This window comes from Hyla sarda, chromosome 1 (assembly GCF_029499605.1).
Source record: "Hyla sarda isolate aHylSar1 chromosome 1, aHylSar1.hap1, whole genome shotgun sequence".
Taxonomy (NCBI): domain Eukaryota; kingdom Metazoa; phylum Chordata; class Amphibia; order Anura; family Hylidae; genus Hyla; species Hyla sarda.
The window spans coordinates 604,750,879-604,767,125 of NC_079189.1; the positions used below are offsets into that span (position 1 = coordinate 604,750,879).

The 16,247-nt window shown below is 45.5% G+C and overlaps 1 protein-coding gene across 1 annotated transcript in view; it reads right to left on the bottom strand.

Moving 5' to 3' along the window:
- Positions 1–1,151: 1,151 nt before the first annotated feature.
- Positions 1,152–16,247, bottom strand: part of LOC130295939 (zinc finger protein 160-like) — a 115,581-nt gene continuing 100,485 nt past the window's right edge. The window contains exons 9-15 of the mRNA XM_056547326.1: positions 15,625–15,798; positions 12,470–12,596; positions 11,004–11,141; positions 10,783–10,874; positions 10,540–10,648; positions 5,032–5,124; positions 1,152–3,109 (exon numbers count right to left, since the gene is read on the bottom strand). Of these exons, the coding sequence (XP_056403301.1) occupies positions 1,446–3,109; positions 5,032–5,124; positions 10,540–10,648; positions 10,783–10,874; positions 11,004–11,141; positions 12,470–12,596; positions 15,625–15,798 (2,397 nt within the window). The 3' untranslated portion in view covers positions 1,152–1,445. The remainder of the gene's footprint in view (positions 3,110–5,031; positions 5,125–10,539; positions 10,649–10,782; positions 10,875–11,003; positions 11,142–12,469; positions 12,597–15,624; positions 15,799–16,247) is intronic.

Below are 16,247 nucleotides of genomic sequence, written 5' to 3' on the forward strand. Positions count from 1 at the left end.
GTCACCCAATCAGAATAAGTACCATTAATAACCACCCTCTGTTTCCTATCATTGAGCAAGTTACTTACCCACTTACACACGTTCTCCTCCAGCCCAATCCTTCTCATTTTATGCACCAACCTTTTATGTGGAACCGTATCAAATGCTTTGGAAAAATCCAGATATGCAACATCCAGCGATTGCCCCTGGTCCAGTCTGGAGCTCACCTCCTCGTAAAAGCTGATCAGGTTAGTTTGACAGGACCGATCCCTCATAAAGCCATGCTGATACGGGGTCATACATTTATTTGTATCAAGATATTCCAAAATAGCATCCCTTAGGGAACCCTCAAACAATTTACATACAACCGAGGTTAAGCTAACAGGTCTATAATTCCCGGGGTCACCTTTTGACCCCTTCTTAAATATTGGCACTCAATTTGCCATGCCCCAGTCCTGGGGAACAGTTCCTGTCACTATAGAGTCCCTGAATATTAAAAATAGGGGTCTGTCTATTACATTACTTAATTCCTTTAGAACACGGGGGTGAATGCCATCTGGACCTGGTAATTTGTCTATTTTGATTTTTTGTAGGCGTCACTGTACTTCTTCCTGGGTTAGACAGGTGACCTGTACTTCTTCCTGGGTTAGACAGGTGACCTGTACTGGGGAGTTTACCTTATCACACTGTATTTCACCTGGCATTTCATTTTCCTTAGTGAATACAGTGGAGAAGAATTTGTTTCATATATAATATAGACATGTAACATCACATCTCGGTGGCATAGAATACCGGGGGCTACACCGTGGTCCTGGTATAAGATAAGGCCGGTTTACCCTGTCAGGGTGTGGACGTAAAAGCGACCCCTCATTGACCAAAGAAACACAAGACAGGATAGGCAAACAATGACCTCTTTACAGTGTGTGGACCAAAATTACACTACAAGGGGCACCTGAAGTATTCTACTATATGAGAATAATATATATAAAAAGGTATAATGTGAGATGAATAAGAAGGGGGAAAAAAGTCCTGAATACAAAATATAATGACAATGTATTATAGACAAACAAGAGTGTAAAAAAAAAAAAAAAAAGCTAAAACAAACAAATATTTATATGAATTCAAGTAAAGCCGAATAGAAAAATTAAGGAAACACATAATTGCTACAGAGAGCTTATTATGACTTTATTAATTACTAAATAATCTTTATAAACATGATTTGGCACGGCAGAACCTAAACACAACTTAAACAACAATTTCTTCTTGGTTTTGTTTGCGCAAAGTAAATATTAAGAGTGTCAAATGTGGTGCACATAACTATTCCTTCTGGCCCAAACATAAAAATAAATTAGTAATTAATTCGACACAACATTATTTTGCCGCATGTGCTGCCACAATTCAGGCACATCAGGAATAGTAATGTGAATTCTCTGAATTTCAAGATCCAATTTCCTTCCTATAGATCATCAAAGTGGCTTCTTTCCTGTGTGACTTTTCTCATGTGTGACTAGACTTTTTTTAGTTGTAAAACAGTTCCCACATTCTGAACATGAAAATGGCTTCTCTCCTGTGTGAATTCTCTCATGGCGAACAAGATGCTTTTCATGACTAAAACGTCTCCCACATACTGAACATGAATACGGCTTCTCTCCTGTGTGAATTATCTCGTGTTTAACAAGCGACCCTTTATCTGTAAAACATTTTCCACATTCTGAACATGAGAACGGCTTCTCGCCAGTGTGAATTCTTTCATGTCTAACAAGCACTGCTCTTTCTGTAAAACATTTTCCACATTCTGAACATGAATATGGCTTCTCTCCCGTGTGACTTCTCTCATGTCTAACACAAGAAGATTTATCTGTAAAACACTTCCCACATTCTGAACATGAATATGGCTTCTCTCCTGTGTGACATCTCATATGTGTAGCAAGATTTGATTGATTTGCAAAACACTTTCCACATTCTGAACATGAAAATGGCTTCTCTCTTGTGTGAATTCTCTCATGTCTCTGAAGCTCTGATTTACTTTTAAAGCAGTTTTCACATTCTGAACATGAATAAGGCTTTTCTCCTGTGTGAAGTCGCATGTGTTTCACAAGAGTTGATTTTTGTGTAAAGCTTTTCCCACATTCTGAACATGAAAATGGCTTCTCTCCTGTGTGAATTCTCTCATGGCGAACAAGATGCTTTTTATGACTAAAACGTCTCCCACATACTGAACATGAATACGGCTTCTCTCCTGTGTGAATTCTCTCGTGTTTAACAAGCGACCCTTTATCTGTAAAACATTTTCCACATTCTGAACATGAGAACGGCTTCTCTCCAGTGTGAATTCTTTCATGTCTAACAAGCACTGCTCTTTCTGTAAAACATTTTCCACATTCTGAACATGAATATGGCTTCTCTCCCGTGTGACTTCTCTCATGTCTAACACAAGAAGATTTATCTGTAAAACACTTCCCACATTCTGAACATGAATATGGCTTCTCTCCTGTGTGACATCTCATATGTGTAGCAAGATTTGATTGATTTGCAAAACACTTTCCACATTCTGAACATGAAAATGGCTTCTCTCTTGTGTGAATTCTCTCATGTCTCTGAAGCTCTGATTTACTTTTAAAGCAGTTTTCACATTCTGAACATGAATATGGCTTTTCTCCTGTGTGAATTCTCACATGTGTAACAAGACATTTTTTTCGGCTAAAACATTTCCCACATTCTGAACACGAATATGGCTTCTCTCCTGTGTGAATTCTCTCATGTTTATTGAGCTCCGATTTACTTTTAAAGCGTTTTTCACAATCTGAACAGGAATACGGTTTCTCTCCTGTGTGAATTCTTATGTGTGTAAAAAGATGTGATCTACTTGAAAACTGTTTTCCACATTCATCACATTGAAGCCTTTTCCCGCCTTTCCGATCTGTCCTTGTGGTAACAGTCTGTAAGTGTTCAGGAGAATGTTCTTCATGATCAGGGGGATTAATATATGATAGATCTGTATTGTGATGTCCTGGATGTACATTAAGGGTGAGGATGTCTTCTCCTGAGGAGCGCTCCATCATATCTTCCGCTTCTACTTTAAAATTTAGCGATAACATGAAGTTTCCTTCAGAATCCATAATGGAATTTTCTGTTGAGTAAAAATAAATTTTAAGACTTTAATTTTAAATCACTAAGCAGAGAAATGTTTAACATTTTATTAGGCTGGAAACGTACATGCAGTTATTTATGCAGTTTGAATAAATATCATTAATTATCTATATAGAGCAGTTTTGCCTCTTTGTCACCTATATGCATGAAGTGAGGGAATGATATCATCCAGCCATCCACTCTGTCTCCGTCCAAATCCCTCTCTGAAAGCAGCCCCCACCCCATCCTGAGAGACACAGACCATGTGGTTTCTGCCCTGCACTAATGAGTCATGCTCTCTTTAGTGCTGAGAACTGGGAGGTGTGTGCAGCCTCAGCCAATCCTGAGGAATGGAATAAGGCTTTCCTACTCGCAGACACTGTAAAATCCCAATGGCGTGCTTTGCTCAGGAAAACAAGTATTGACCAGATGACACTGTGTTCCTGCCATTCTCTACAGATTTCCCCCCCCCCCAAAAAAAAATCCTGATCCTGGCTGGCGGTGCAGGACCGGCCGGGGTTCTATGCTCTATATTTGGTGGGGCTGCTGAGTCATGTTTTAAATGTATAATGAAATCTCTAGGGGGTCTTTGTTAGGCCGAGGATTTACAGTATCAAGGACAGAAGACAAGTGTCACAGGGGCCCATATTACCATCCATTGTGGATCCGGTAGGTTAGTGCAGCTGGTGAGCCCCAAATACTATTGCGGAACCTAGTGTTTTACCTGGAGCAGGACCGGATCCAAAGATGACCTTGGAGAGGATCTCTATGTGCAGTCACCTCCCTCAGGTCCTGACTATACATAACACGGGCGACAGACACATGCAAGATACAGACGTCGGCACTAGCAGTTCGCTTCAACAGCAAGACTCGTGTTACTCAGTGCAGTGGATGTCAGGTAACGCTCGCCGGAGAAAACTAGTGGTGCTCTCCCCACAAAAATAGTTGCAAATCCATTATTGAAGATCACTGGACACAGGTAAAACCGACCATACCATCAGACGCGTTTCGAGCGGCACTAGCAGTTAGCTTCAACAGCAAGACTCGTGTTTCTCAGTGCAGTGGATGTCAGGTAACGCTCGCCGGAGAAAACTAGTGGTGCTCTCCCCACAAAATAGTTGCAAATGCATTATTGAATTTCACTGGACACAGGTAAAACCGACCATACCAGACGCGTTTCGAGCGGCACTAGCAGTTAGCTTCAACAGCAAGACTCGTGTTTCTCAGTGGAGTGGATGTCAGGTAACGCTCGCCGGAGAAAACAAAATAGTTGCAAATCCATTATTGAAGATCACTGGACACAGGTAAAACCGACCATACCATCAGACGCGTTTCGAGCGCATGCGCTCGAAACGCATCTGATGGTATGCTCGGTTTTACCTGTGTCCAGTGATCTTCAATAAAGCTTTTTCGTTATTTCAAGTGCTGGATCATTGTTCTTCTGTTCTATGTTGGGGTGTCCTGCCGGGCACAGATCCGTGCACTACAACGAGGTGGTGAGCTGGAATCCTTCACATTTCGTTTGTACGTAGTCGCAAATCCATACATCAAGAGAAGTGAAGAAAAGAAGAGGGCGCTCACATAGGTATTTCTTCCATCAGGAATTTATTCAGTGAATAACACTCGTGGAGACGCCAGGCAGGGAATACATTCAGCTGATACGACGGACCAGCACATGCCAGGAGCCATGATGGCTATTTAGCGCCGCACCCGGCGCTTCTCCAGACCACACCTCCTTAGTGACGCAGGCCAGGTAAAATACTTGCTGACCAGGTACGTCACATGGGGAGGTGTTCACCTTAGGGACAACCTGGTAAACAGCAAATACATACCATTCTCTATACATGAATCGGAGACATTTAGGACAGTACATAACCTACACAAACGAGCTCATGTCTAAACGGTCATTCAGACCGAAACTACCTTGCGCTCTTGTCTTTATAATCCACTTGCCTTCTCTCTGCAATAATGCTTTTTTTCTGTCTATTCCTCTTCTGAACTCTATTTTTTCTAGTCCTAAAAAAGAAATAGCTTTAACGTTTCCGTTGTGTTTTAACTTTTATGTGGGCGATCAACCTTGGAGAACCCTTTTCTGTTTATACAGAGTTTACGTGTTCCCTGAACCGCACATTCATGGCTCTGGTAGTGCACCCTACATAAAACATTTTACATTCATAGACTATTGTTACGCCGAGAGCTCCGGGTCCCCGCTCCTCCCCGGAGCGCTCGCAGCATCCTCGCATTTGCAGCGCACCGGTCAGACCTGCTGACCGGGTGCGCTGCAATATCTCTCTCAGCCGGGATGCGATTCGCGATGCGGGAGGCGCCCGCTCGCGATGCGCATCCCGGCTCCCGTACCTGACTCGTTCCCCGTCTGTCTTGTCCCGGCGCGCGCGACCCCGCTCCTTAGGGCGCGCGCGCGCCGGGTCTCTGCAATTTAAAGGGCCACTGCGCCACTGATTGGCGCAGCAGGCTTAATCAGTGTGTTCACCTGTGCACTCCCTACTTATACCTCACTTCCCCTGCACTCCCTCGCCGGATCTTGTTGCCATTGTGCCAGTGAAAGCGTTTCCTTGTGTGTTCCTAGCCTGTGTTCCAGACCTCCTGCCATTGCCCCTGACTACGATCCTTGCTGCCTGCCCTGACCTTCTGCTACGTCCGACCTTGCTCTTGTCTACTCCCTTGTACCGCGCCTATCTTCAGCAGTCAGAGAGGTTGAGCCGTTGCTGGTGGATACGACCTGGTTGCTACCGCCGCTGCAAGACCATCCCGCTTTGCGGCGGGCTCTGGTGAATACCAGTAGCAACTTAGAACCGGTCCACCAACACGGTCCACGCCAATCCCTCTCTGGCACAGAGGATCCACCTCCAGCCAGCCGAATCGTGACAACTATGGTGTAGACTACATATTTACTCCTGCAGCACATGCTATCTCTACAGAATACTGTTTCAACCCCTAATTTCACCTTTTTTATCCGTACTAATGTAAGAGCACCCGTCATAGGTTCCACACCTGTGATTGCCTGGGCTCCAGGGTTCATTCAGCCAAGTTTCTTTATGAGTGTCTGCTTTACACTTACTCTGCACTAATACATCCTTAATGTTCTTGCATTTTTTGAAAGTTATTAAGGGGTTACTGACGGTGTATTCTCTCAGGTCACTGTCGTTCTGTATTAGGAACCAGTTCTTTTTTATTGATTCTTTTATACTTTCAGCCATTGGGCTATCATTAAATGAATAACAAAAGTGTGATCTATCCTTTTGTATAGCAAATCTCTTTCCTGCTTCTTAATCTTTTTCTTCTTTTTATTGTTAATCCCTCGCAACAGATCGTTGCGACTAGATTTTTCTCATTGCTTTTCTAGTATTTGTAACGGGTAGCCTCTAGTGTTGCTTGAGTGCCTCTGCCTGTAGATGGTAATCACTCTCCCTACTGTTTATTCTTTTTAACCTCAAGAACTTTCCATAGGGGACTGCTTTTGTGTGTTCTGGGTGATAGCTTTTAAAGGTGTAACAGGGCGTTACACGTTGTGGGTTTTCGGATGCCCTGGGTCACAAGGGTCTCTCCTTCAAGTGACACCAGGACGTCCAAAAATTCCAAGCTTTTTGGACCCACCTTCCAAGTGAACTTCAAGTTCATGTTATTAACAATGTTCAAGTGGGACACAAAATCAACAAAGGCTTTTTCAGTGTCTGCCCACACTATAAAAATATCGTCTACGAATCGACAATAGCAGGCAATATGCTTCAGGTGTGGATTTTCATGGGTAAATACAAACCTTTTTTCGAAGGCAGCAACATATAAGTTGGCAAGGTTACACACCATGGCGTGCCCATTGCCACGCCGCCTGTTTGGACAAACCATTCGTCCCCAAACCTGAAGCAATTGCCTATAAAAATCAATTCCAGAGAATCACAGACAAAACTAATGAACCCTTGAAATTTTTCTGACTTCTGCAAGAAATCCCTGATTACCTCCACACTCCCGGCTTGCGAGATACTCGCATAAAGACTCTCTATATCTATGGACACGACGATACAGTCTTTCGGCCAGTTCAATCCTTCCAATGTAAGGAGGAACTCGTTTGTGTCCTTGACTAATGAGGGTATCTCTGCGAGCAAAGGGTGTAAGAGCCAATCAATCAACTTTGATAGTGGCTCCATTAGTGTCCCCACCCCTGAAACAATAGGTCTCCCAGGTGGGTACACCAAGGTTTTGTGTATTTTTGGTAGGAAATACCAGTTTGCTTCCCGTGGATTGGAGGGAAAAGGTTTCTCTGCCATTCTTTTTGATAAGATGCCATTTTCAATATTGTGTCTCAGTAAGGTTTGTACTTTAACTGTTAATTTAGGTAAGGGATTACACTTTAATTTTTCATATGCACTGTTATCTCCTAACTGCCGAAGAGCCTATGTCACATAATACTCTTTTTTTCATCGTGACGATAAAGCGGGGGGATATTTGAGGGTCCTTATGTCCTCTAAGACACGTTTTTGGAAAACATCTATGCTGTTTTCAGTTTGGATTGGGGGCAAAAGGTAGATTTTACCCCCCTGTAAACTCAGGAAAATAAATAGTATCAGAATTATGCATAGGGTCATTTTCAGATAATAGGTCCACCATGTCCTCGAGGCAATCTAATTCAGATTGTGAGGCTTCACTCATTACAGAAAAACCTAAAGGTCCGATATTAACCGGGATTTCTCCTTCAGATCTCATGTGAAGGCTTGATTTATTATGAAAGAATTTACATAGACTTCATTTTCAAAGGGCCTTAAAAAGGTCAACTTCAAATGAGACTTCATCCTCTGCTATACAGAAGTTTAAGCCCTTTTTCAAGACAGAGATCACAGCAACATCCAGGACACAGTCAGACAGGTTGACAACGACAAGATCTTCTACATTTTCTTCTACTTCCACGATACTGATTTTCTCTTGAACCCTCTGTTTCCTTATCCTCCCCCGCCTAATTTTTTTCCTCCTAAAGGGGCACTTATGTTGTTAGTTTTACTGCTTTCAGCAGGTTCCTGTCGTTTTTCCTTCCGGTACCACTTTGCTCCTCTGAGCTTGATTCAGACTCTGTTGTCCAATATTCAGTCCTTTTGCTCCATCCTTAATTTTTTCTTTGACGTTTTTTAGAGGTGGCGGAGGAAAAGATTTTATCTTCATTGAAGTCTGACTTGTCCCGCAGGAATTTATCCCGCTTGATATCCTTAATGGTTGCTAGGATAGTAGATAATTTCTTTTCTGTTTTTTTTTACAGAACGATTCATATTGGGTTTCATTTAATCGTACTCGTAACTCCGTTCTAGCTTTCATTAGTTCTTCTGTAATTGTTTCATATTCTTTTTCATGCCTGATATTATAAGACGCAGCATATTTAAAGAGTAGTCCTGGTGGATCTTAGACCAGTCTGCAATGAATTCAGGGCCATCCATGTATTGTGACGGTTCTTTGTAATTTCTAAGTCCTCGCGGTACTCGACCACAAGCAGCATATGTATTTAAGTATTTCAGGGTCCGGAAGAGTCTGGTTTCCTTTTCGGCAAGATTCTGTACTTAAAAACTCCAGATTTTTTGCGCTCATTACTTGATAAGCGTCTTTTTGATTGCATGCTGCAAAAAACTGGTCCGCGTCCTGGCGTCCCGCAGTGAAAGCACTTTCAACCTCCTACACCAAGTTACTGACCAAGTCGTCCGACTCCATTTCTGTGGATCCTTTTACTGCCGTTCAAAAAAAGGTTTATATTTACCAATGAAAATCCACACCTGAAGCATATTGCCTGTTATCGTCGATTCGTAGACGATCTTTTTATAGTGTGGGTAGACATTGAAAAGGCCTTTGTTGATTTCGTGTCCCACTTGAACATTGGTAATAACTTGAAGTTCACTTGGAAGGTGGGTCCAAAAAGTTTGGAATTTTTGGAAGTCCTGGTGTCACTTTAAAGGAGAGACCCTTGTGACCCAGGACTTATGAAAACGAACGGCGTGTAACGCCCTGTTACACTTTAAAAGCTATCACCCAGAACACACAAAAGCAGCAGTCCCCTATGGACAGTTCTTGAGGTTAAAAAGAATAAACAGTAGGGAGAGTAATTACCATCTACAGGCAGAGGCACTCAAGCAATGCTAGAGGCTACCCGTTACAAATACAGGGATGTGGAAATCCTATCGCCCGACACCCGGGACATGCAGTTACGGGCGCCGGGCAGGTGAATTTTTCATAGATTTAGCCCTGTATCGGGCAAGCAGGGCCCGGAGCGACTTTCCCCCTTTTTTTTTTTTTATCATGCCGGTGTGAGGTGCAGGAGCGGATGCAGGCTTGCATGGGACACAAGTCTACACCTCACACTGGTGCTCAGGGTGTATGGATTGGGCTCCTGACTTGAGCCCGCTCCATACTCGGCAGCCCCCGGCTGATTTCAGTAGCTGGGGGCCACCGCTAATAGCCCAGCATGCGGCGATCGCCATGGGCGGCTATTAACCCTTTAGATCACCGCTGTCAAAGTGATCTTTTAACCATCCCTGGTGGTCTAGTGGGGTGGATCGCCGCCCCCCCCCCCCCCCCCCCCCCGCAGTGCGATTGCAGGGGGCGATCCCCTGTGGAGGCAGCTGAGGGCTTACCTCTGCATCCATGGCTGCCCCCATAGATCTGCATTTGATTGAGCAGGCTCAACCAAATGAACACAGATCAATAGAGTTCAATAGAACTGCATTTATCTGTATGAGGAATCTAAAGGATTCCTCCTAAAAAAAAAGTGTATATAAAAAAAAAGTTTAAAAACACCCATTAACCCCTTCCATATTAGAAGTACGTTCACACGGGTGGATTTATTTGCAGGTTTCCCGCTGCGTATTTGAAAGGAGGCGGTCTCTTCTCTGCGTATTTGAAAGGGGGCGGTCTGTCCGCAGCAGATTTTCCGCAGCGGAATTTCCGCTGCGGAAAGTCCGCCGTAGACCCTTCTGACTTCAATGGGGCTTGCGGCGGATTTTCCGCAGCGTAATTTCAGACTCGGAAAATCTGCTGTGGACAGCTGAGAAGAGACCGCCCTCTTTCAAATACGCAGCGGGAAACCTGCAAATAAATCCGCCCATGTGAACGTACCCTAAAAGTTCATATCACCCCCCTTTTCCATATAAAAATATGTAAACATAATAAAAATAACTATTACATAACTGGGGTAACACCTCCTGGAATTATTACACACCTGGGGTAACACCTCCTGGAATTATTATATACCTGGGGTAACACCTCCTGGAATTATTATATACCTGGGGTAACACCTCCTGGAATTATTAAATACCTGGGGTAACACCTCCTGGAATTATTATATACCTGGGGTAACACCTCCTGGAATTATTAAATACCTGGGGTAACACCTCCTGGAATTATTCCATACCTGGGGTAATACCTCCTGGAATTCTTACATACCTGGGGTAACACCTCCTGGAATTTCCTCCTTCACTTCCCTCATACACGGGTGATGGCCCCTCATCCTCTCTTCTTCATCCTCCACTTTATTATTAGTCAGATCTCCCCCCTGATGTGACATATAGAACAATTCACTACAATACAGCAGACAGGAGGAGCAACAGAGACCCCCAAAATCTATCCCCACATCTATGACTGCAGGACCCCCCTATAGAGATGTGGGATAGGATCAGCCTCATCTACCTGATGCTTCTCTGGGACATTTCCCTCTGGACAGTCCTGGGAATACAGAGGGCGGGGACACCTCTCGGGTGGATATCTATCCATGACTCCATCTGTAGGGAACACACAGGGAATTAATACAGATAATTTACATGTGATGATCAGATGATGGGTGGAGGATCTACAGGAATTCACAAAGCAGACTTTTATGTCACAAACAATGAAAGTCTCCCCCTCCTTACACTGATCGACCATGAAATCCGTCTCCTCTTCTGATTCCACTTTAACCTCAACCTTAATATTAATCAGACTTTCTGGACAGTTCTGGGAATACAGAGGACGGGGACACCTCTCGGGTGGATATCTATCCATGACTCCATCTGTAGGGAACACACAGGGAAGGAATACATCACGTGCTGGATAGATTTCTATGTTACTAAGTGGTGAGAGTGATATATATATACACTGCTCAAAATAATAAAGGGAACACTTAAACAACACAATGTAACTCCAAGTCTATGACACTTCTGTGAAATCCCACTGTCCACTCAGGAAGAACACTGATTGACAATCAATTTCACATGCTGTTGTGCAAATGGAACAGACAACAAGTGGAAATTATAGGCAATTAGCAAGACACCCCCAATAAAGGAGTGGTTCTGCAGGTGGTGGCCACAGACCACTTCTCAGTTCCTATGCTTCCTGGCTGATGTTTTGGTCACTTTTGAATGCTGGCAGTGCTTTCACTCTAGTGGTAGCACGAGACGGAGTCTACAACCTACACAAGTGGCTCAGGTAGTGCAGCTCATCCAGGATGGCACATCAATGCGAGCTGTGGCAAGAAGGTTTGCTGTGTCTGTCAGCGTAGTGTGCAGAGCATGGAGGCGCTACCAGGAGACAGGTCCGTACTTCAGGAGACGTGGAAGAGGCCATAGGAGGGAAACAACCCAGCAGCAGGACCACTACCTCTGACTTTGTACAAGGAGGAGAATGAGGAACATTGCCAGAGCCCTGCAAAATGACCTCCAGCAGGCCACAAATGTGCATGTGTCCACTCAAATGGTCAGAAACAGACTCCATGAGGGTGGTATGAGGGCCCGACGTCCACAGACCCCTTGTGAGACCATATGCTGGTGCGGTTGGCCCTGGGTTCCTCCTAATTCAAGACAATGCTAAACCTCATGTGGCTGGAGTGTGTCAGCAGTTCCTGCAAGAGGAAGGCATTGATGCTATGGACTGGCCGCCCGTTCCCAAGACCTGAATCCGATTGAGCACATCTGGGACATCATGTCTCGCTCCATCCACCACAGACTGTCCAGGAGTTGGCGGATGCTTTAGTCCAGGTCTGGGAGGACATCCCTCAGGAAACCATCCGCCACCTCATCAGGAGCATGTCCAGGCGTTGTATGGAGGTCATTCAGGAACGTGGAGGCCACACACACTACTGAGCCTCATTGTGACTTGTTTTAAGGACATTACATAAAGTTGGATCAGCCTGTAGTGGGGTTTTCCACTTTGATTTTGAGTGTGACTCCATATGTTTATACATTTGATTTTCATTGATCATTTTTGTGTGATTTTGTTGTCAGCACATTCAACTATGTGAAGATGAAAGTATTTCATACGATTAGTTCATTCATTCAGATCTAGGATGTGTTCTCTTAGTGTTCCCTTTATCTTTTTGAGCAGTGTATACGTCTCTTCTTACCTGCTGATGTGAGGGGCTGCTGATCCTCCATCATCACCTGATCCTTGTACTGATCCTTGTGTCTTTCTACATACTCCCACTCCTCCATGGAGAAATACACCGCCACGTCCTGACACCTTATAGGAACCTGACACATAATGATACAGTCATCACCCCGACCCCTCCAGTGGTGTTACTGTATAATGTCCCAGCATTCCCAGCAGTGTCACCTCTCCAGTCATCACCAGACCCCTCCATTACTGTATAATGTCCCAGCATTCCCAGCAGTGTCACCTCTCCAGTCATCACCAGACCCCTCCATTACTGTATAATGTCCCAGCATTCCCAGCAGTGTCACCTCTCCAGTCATCACCAGACCCCTCCATTACTGTATAATGTCCCAGCAGGGTCACCTCTCCAGTCACCACCAGACCCCTCCATTACTGTATAATGTCCCAGCATTCCCAGCAGTGTCACCTCTCCAGTCATCACCAGACCCCTCCATTACTGTATAATGTCCCAGCATTCCCAGCAGTGTCACCTCTCCAGTCCTCACCAGACCCCTCCATTACTGTATAATGTCCCAGCAGTGTCACCTCTCCAGTCATCACCAGACCCCTCCATTACTGTATAATGTCCCAGCATTCCCAGCAGTGTCACCTCTCCAGTCATCACCAGACCCCTCCATTACTGTATAATGTCCCAGCAGTGTCACCTCTCCAGTCATCACCAGACCCCTCCATTACTGTATAATGTCCCAGCATTCCCAGCAGTGTCACCTCTCCAGTCATCACCAGACCCCTCCATTACTGTATAATGTCCCAGCATTCCCAGCAGTGTCACCTCTCCAGTCATCACCAGACCCCTCCATTACTGTATAATGTCCCAGCATTCCCAGCAGTGTCACCTCTCCAGTCATAACCAGACCCCTCCATTACTGTATAATGTCCCAGCATTCCCAGCAGTGTCACCTCTCCAGTCCTCACCAGACCCCTCCATTACTGTATAATGTCCCAGCAGTGTCACCTCTCCAGTCATCACCAGACCCCTCCATTACTGTATAATGTCCCAGCATTCCCAGCAGTGTCACCTCTCCAGTCATCACCAGACCCCTCCATTACTGTATAATGTCCCAGCAGTGTCACCTCTCCAGTCATCACCAGACCCCTCCATTACTGTATAATGTCCCAGCATTCCCAGCAGTGTCACCTCTCCAGTCATCACCAGACCCCTCCATTACTGTATAATGTCCCAGCATTCCCAGCAGTGTCACCTCTCCAGTCATCACCAGACCCCTCCATTACTGTATAATGTCCCAGCATTCCCAGCAGTGTCACCTCTCCAGTCATAACCAGACCCCTCCATTACTGTATAATGTCCCAGCATTCCCAGCAGTGTCACCTCTCCAGTCATCACCAGACCCCTCCATTACTGTATAATGTCCCAGCATTCCCAGCAGTGTCACCTCTCCAGTCATCACCAGACCCCTCCATTACTGTATAATGTCCCAGCAGTGTCACCTCTCCAGTCATCACCAGACCCCTCCATTACTGTATAATGTCCCAGCATTCCCAGCAGTGTCACCTCTCCAGTCATCACCAGACCCCTCCATTACTGTATAATGTCCCAGCATTCCCAGCAGTGTCACCTCTCCAGTCATAACCAGACCCCTCCATTACTGTATAATGTCCCAGCATTCCCAGCAGTGTCACCTCTCCAATCATCACCAGACCCCTCCATTACTGTATAATGTCCCAGCATTCCCAGCAGTGTCACCTCTCCAGTCATCACCAGACCCCTCCATTACTGTATAATGTCCCAGCATTCCCAGCAGGGTCACCTCTCCAGTCATCACCAGACCCCTCCATTACTGTATAATGTCCCAGCAGGGTCACCTCTCCAGTCATCACCAGACCCCTCCATTACTGTATAATGTCCCAGCAGTGTCACCTCTCCAGTCATCACCAGACCCCTCCATTACTGTATAATGTCCCAGCATTCCCAGCAGTGTCACCTCTCCAGTCATCACCAGACCCCTCCATTACTGTATAATGTCCCAGCATTCCCAGCAGTGTGAACTCTCCAGTCATCACCAGACCCCTCCATTACTGTATAATGTCCAAGCATTCCCAGCAGTGTCACCTCTCCAGTCATCACCAGACCCCTCCATTACTGTATAATGTCCCAGCAGTGTCACCTCTCCAGTCATCACCAGATCCCTCCATTACTGTATAATGTCCCAGCATTCCCAGCAGTGTCACCTCTCCAGTCATCACCAGACCCCTCCATTACTGTATAATGTCCCAGCATTCCCAGCAGTGTCACCTCTCCAGTCATCACCAGACCCCTCCATTACTGTATAATGTCCCAGCAGTGTCACCTCTCCAGTCATCACCAGACCCCTCCATTACTGTATAATGTCCCAGCAGTGTCACCTCTCCAGTCATCACCAGACCCCTCCATTACTGTATAATGTCCCAGCATTCCCAGCAGTGTCACCTCTCCAGTCATCACCAGACCCCTCCATTACTGTATAATGTCCCAGCAGGGTCACCTCTCCAGTCATCACCAGACCCCTCCATTACTGTATAATGTCCCAGCATTCCCAGCAGTGTCACCTCTCCAGTCATCACCAGACCCCTCCATTACTGTATAATGTCTCAGCATTCCCAGCAGTGTCACCTCTCCAGTCATCACCAGACCCCTCCATTACTGTATAATGTCCCAGCATTCCCAGCAGGGTCACCTCTCCAGTCATCACCAGACCCCTCCATTACTGTATAATGTCCCAGCATTCCCAGCAGTGTCACCTCTCCAGTCATCACCAGACCCCTCCATTACTGTATAATGTCCCAGCATTCCCAGCAGTGTCACCTCTCCAGTCATCACCAGACCCCTCCATTACTGTATAATGTCCCAGCATTCCCAGCAGTGTCACCTCTCCAGTCATCACCAGACCCCTCCATTACTGTATAATGTCCCAGCATTCCCAGAAGTGTCACCTCTCCAGTCATCACCAGACCCCTCCATTACTGTATAATGTCCCAGCAGGGTCACCTCTCCAGTCATCACCAGACCCCTCCATTACTGTATAATGTCCCAGCAGTGTCACCTCTCCAGTCATCACCAGACCCCTCCATTACTGTATAATGTCCCAGCATTCCCAGCAGGGTCACCTCTCCAGTCAGCAGCTCCATCATCTTGTTGATCAGTTCTAGGATCTTCTGTTCATCCATTTCCTCATGTATCAGGGGGTGAGGTGGGGGCCCCGGGATTGGGCTCAGGGTTCTTCCCCATCCTTCACACACAGGGGCCCGACAGCGCCCACTAGAGGACTTCTTCATTACTGTGTAATCCTGTGTATGGAGAGACACATTAATATCACTACATACATTCCCAGAATCCCTCACCTCTCCAGTCATATCCATCTATTACATAGATAAGAATGAGGTCATGTGACATCACTCCCAGAATCCCTCACCTCTCCAGTCATATCCATCTGTTATTACATAGATAAAAATGAGGTCATGTGACATCACTCCCAGAATCCCTCACCTCCCCAGTCATATCCATCTGTTATTCCATAGATAAGAATGAGGTCATGTGACATCACTCCCAGAATCCCTCACCTCTCCAGTCATATCCATCTGTTATTACATAGATAAGAATGAGGTCATGTGACATCACTCCCAGAATCCCTCACCTCTCCAGTCATATCCATCTGTTATTACATAGATAAGAATGAGGTCATGTGACATCACTCCCAGAATCCCTCACCTCCCCAGTCATATCCATCTGT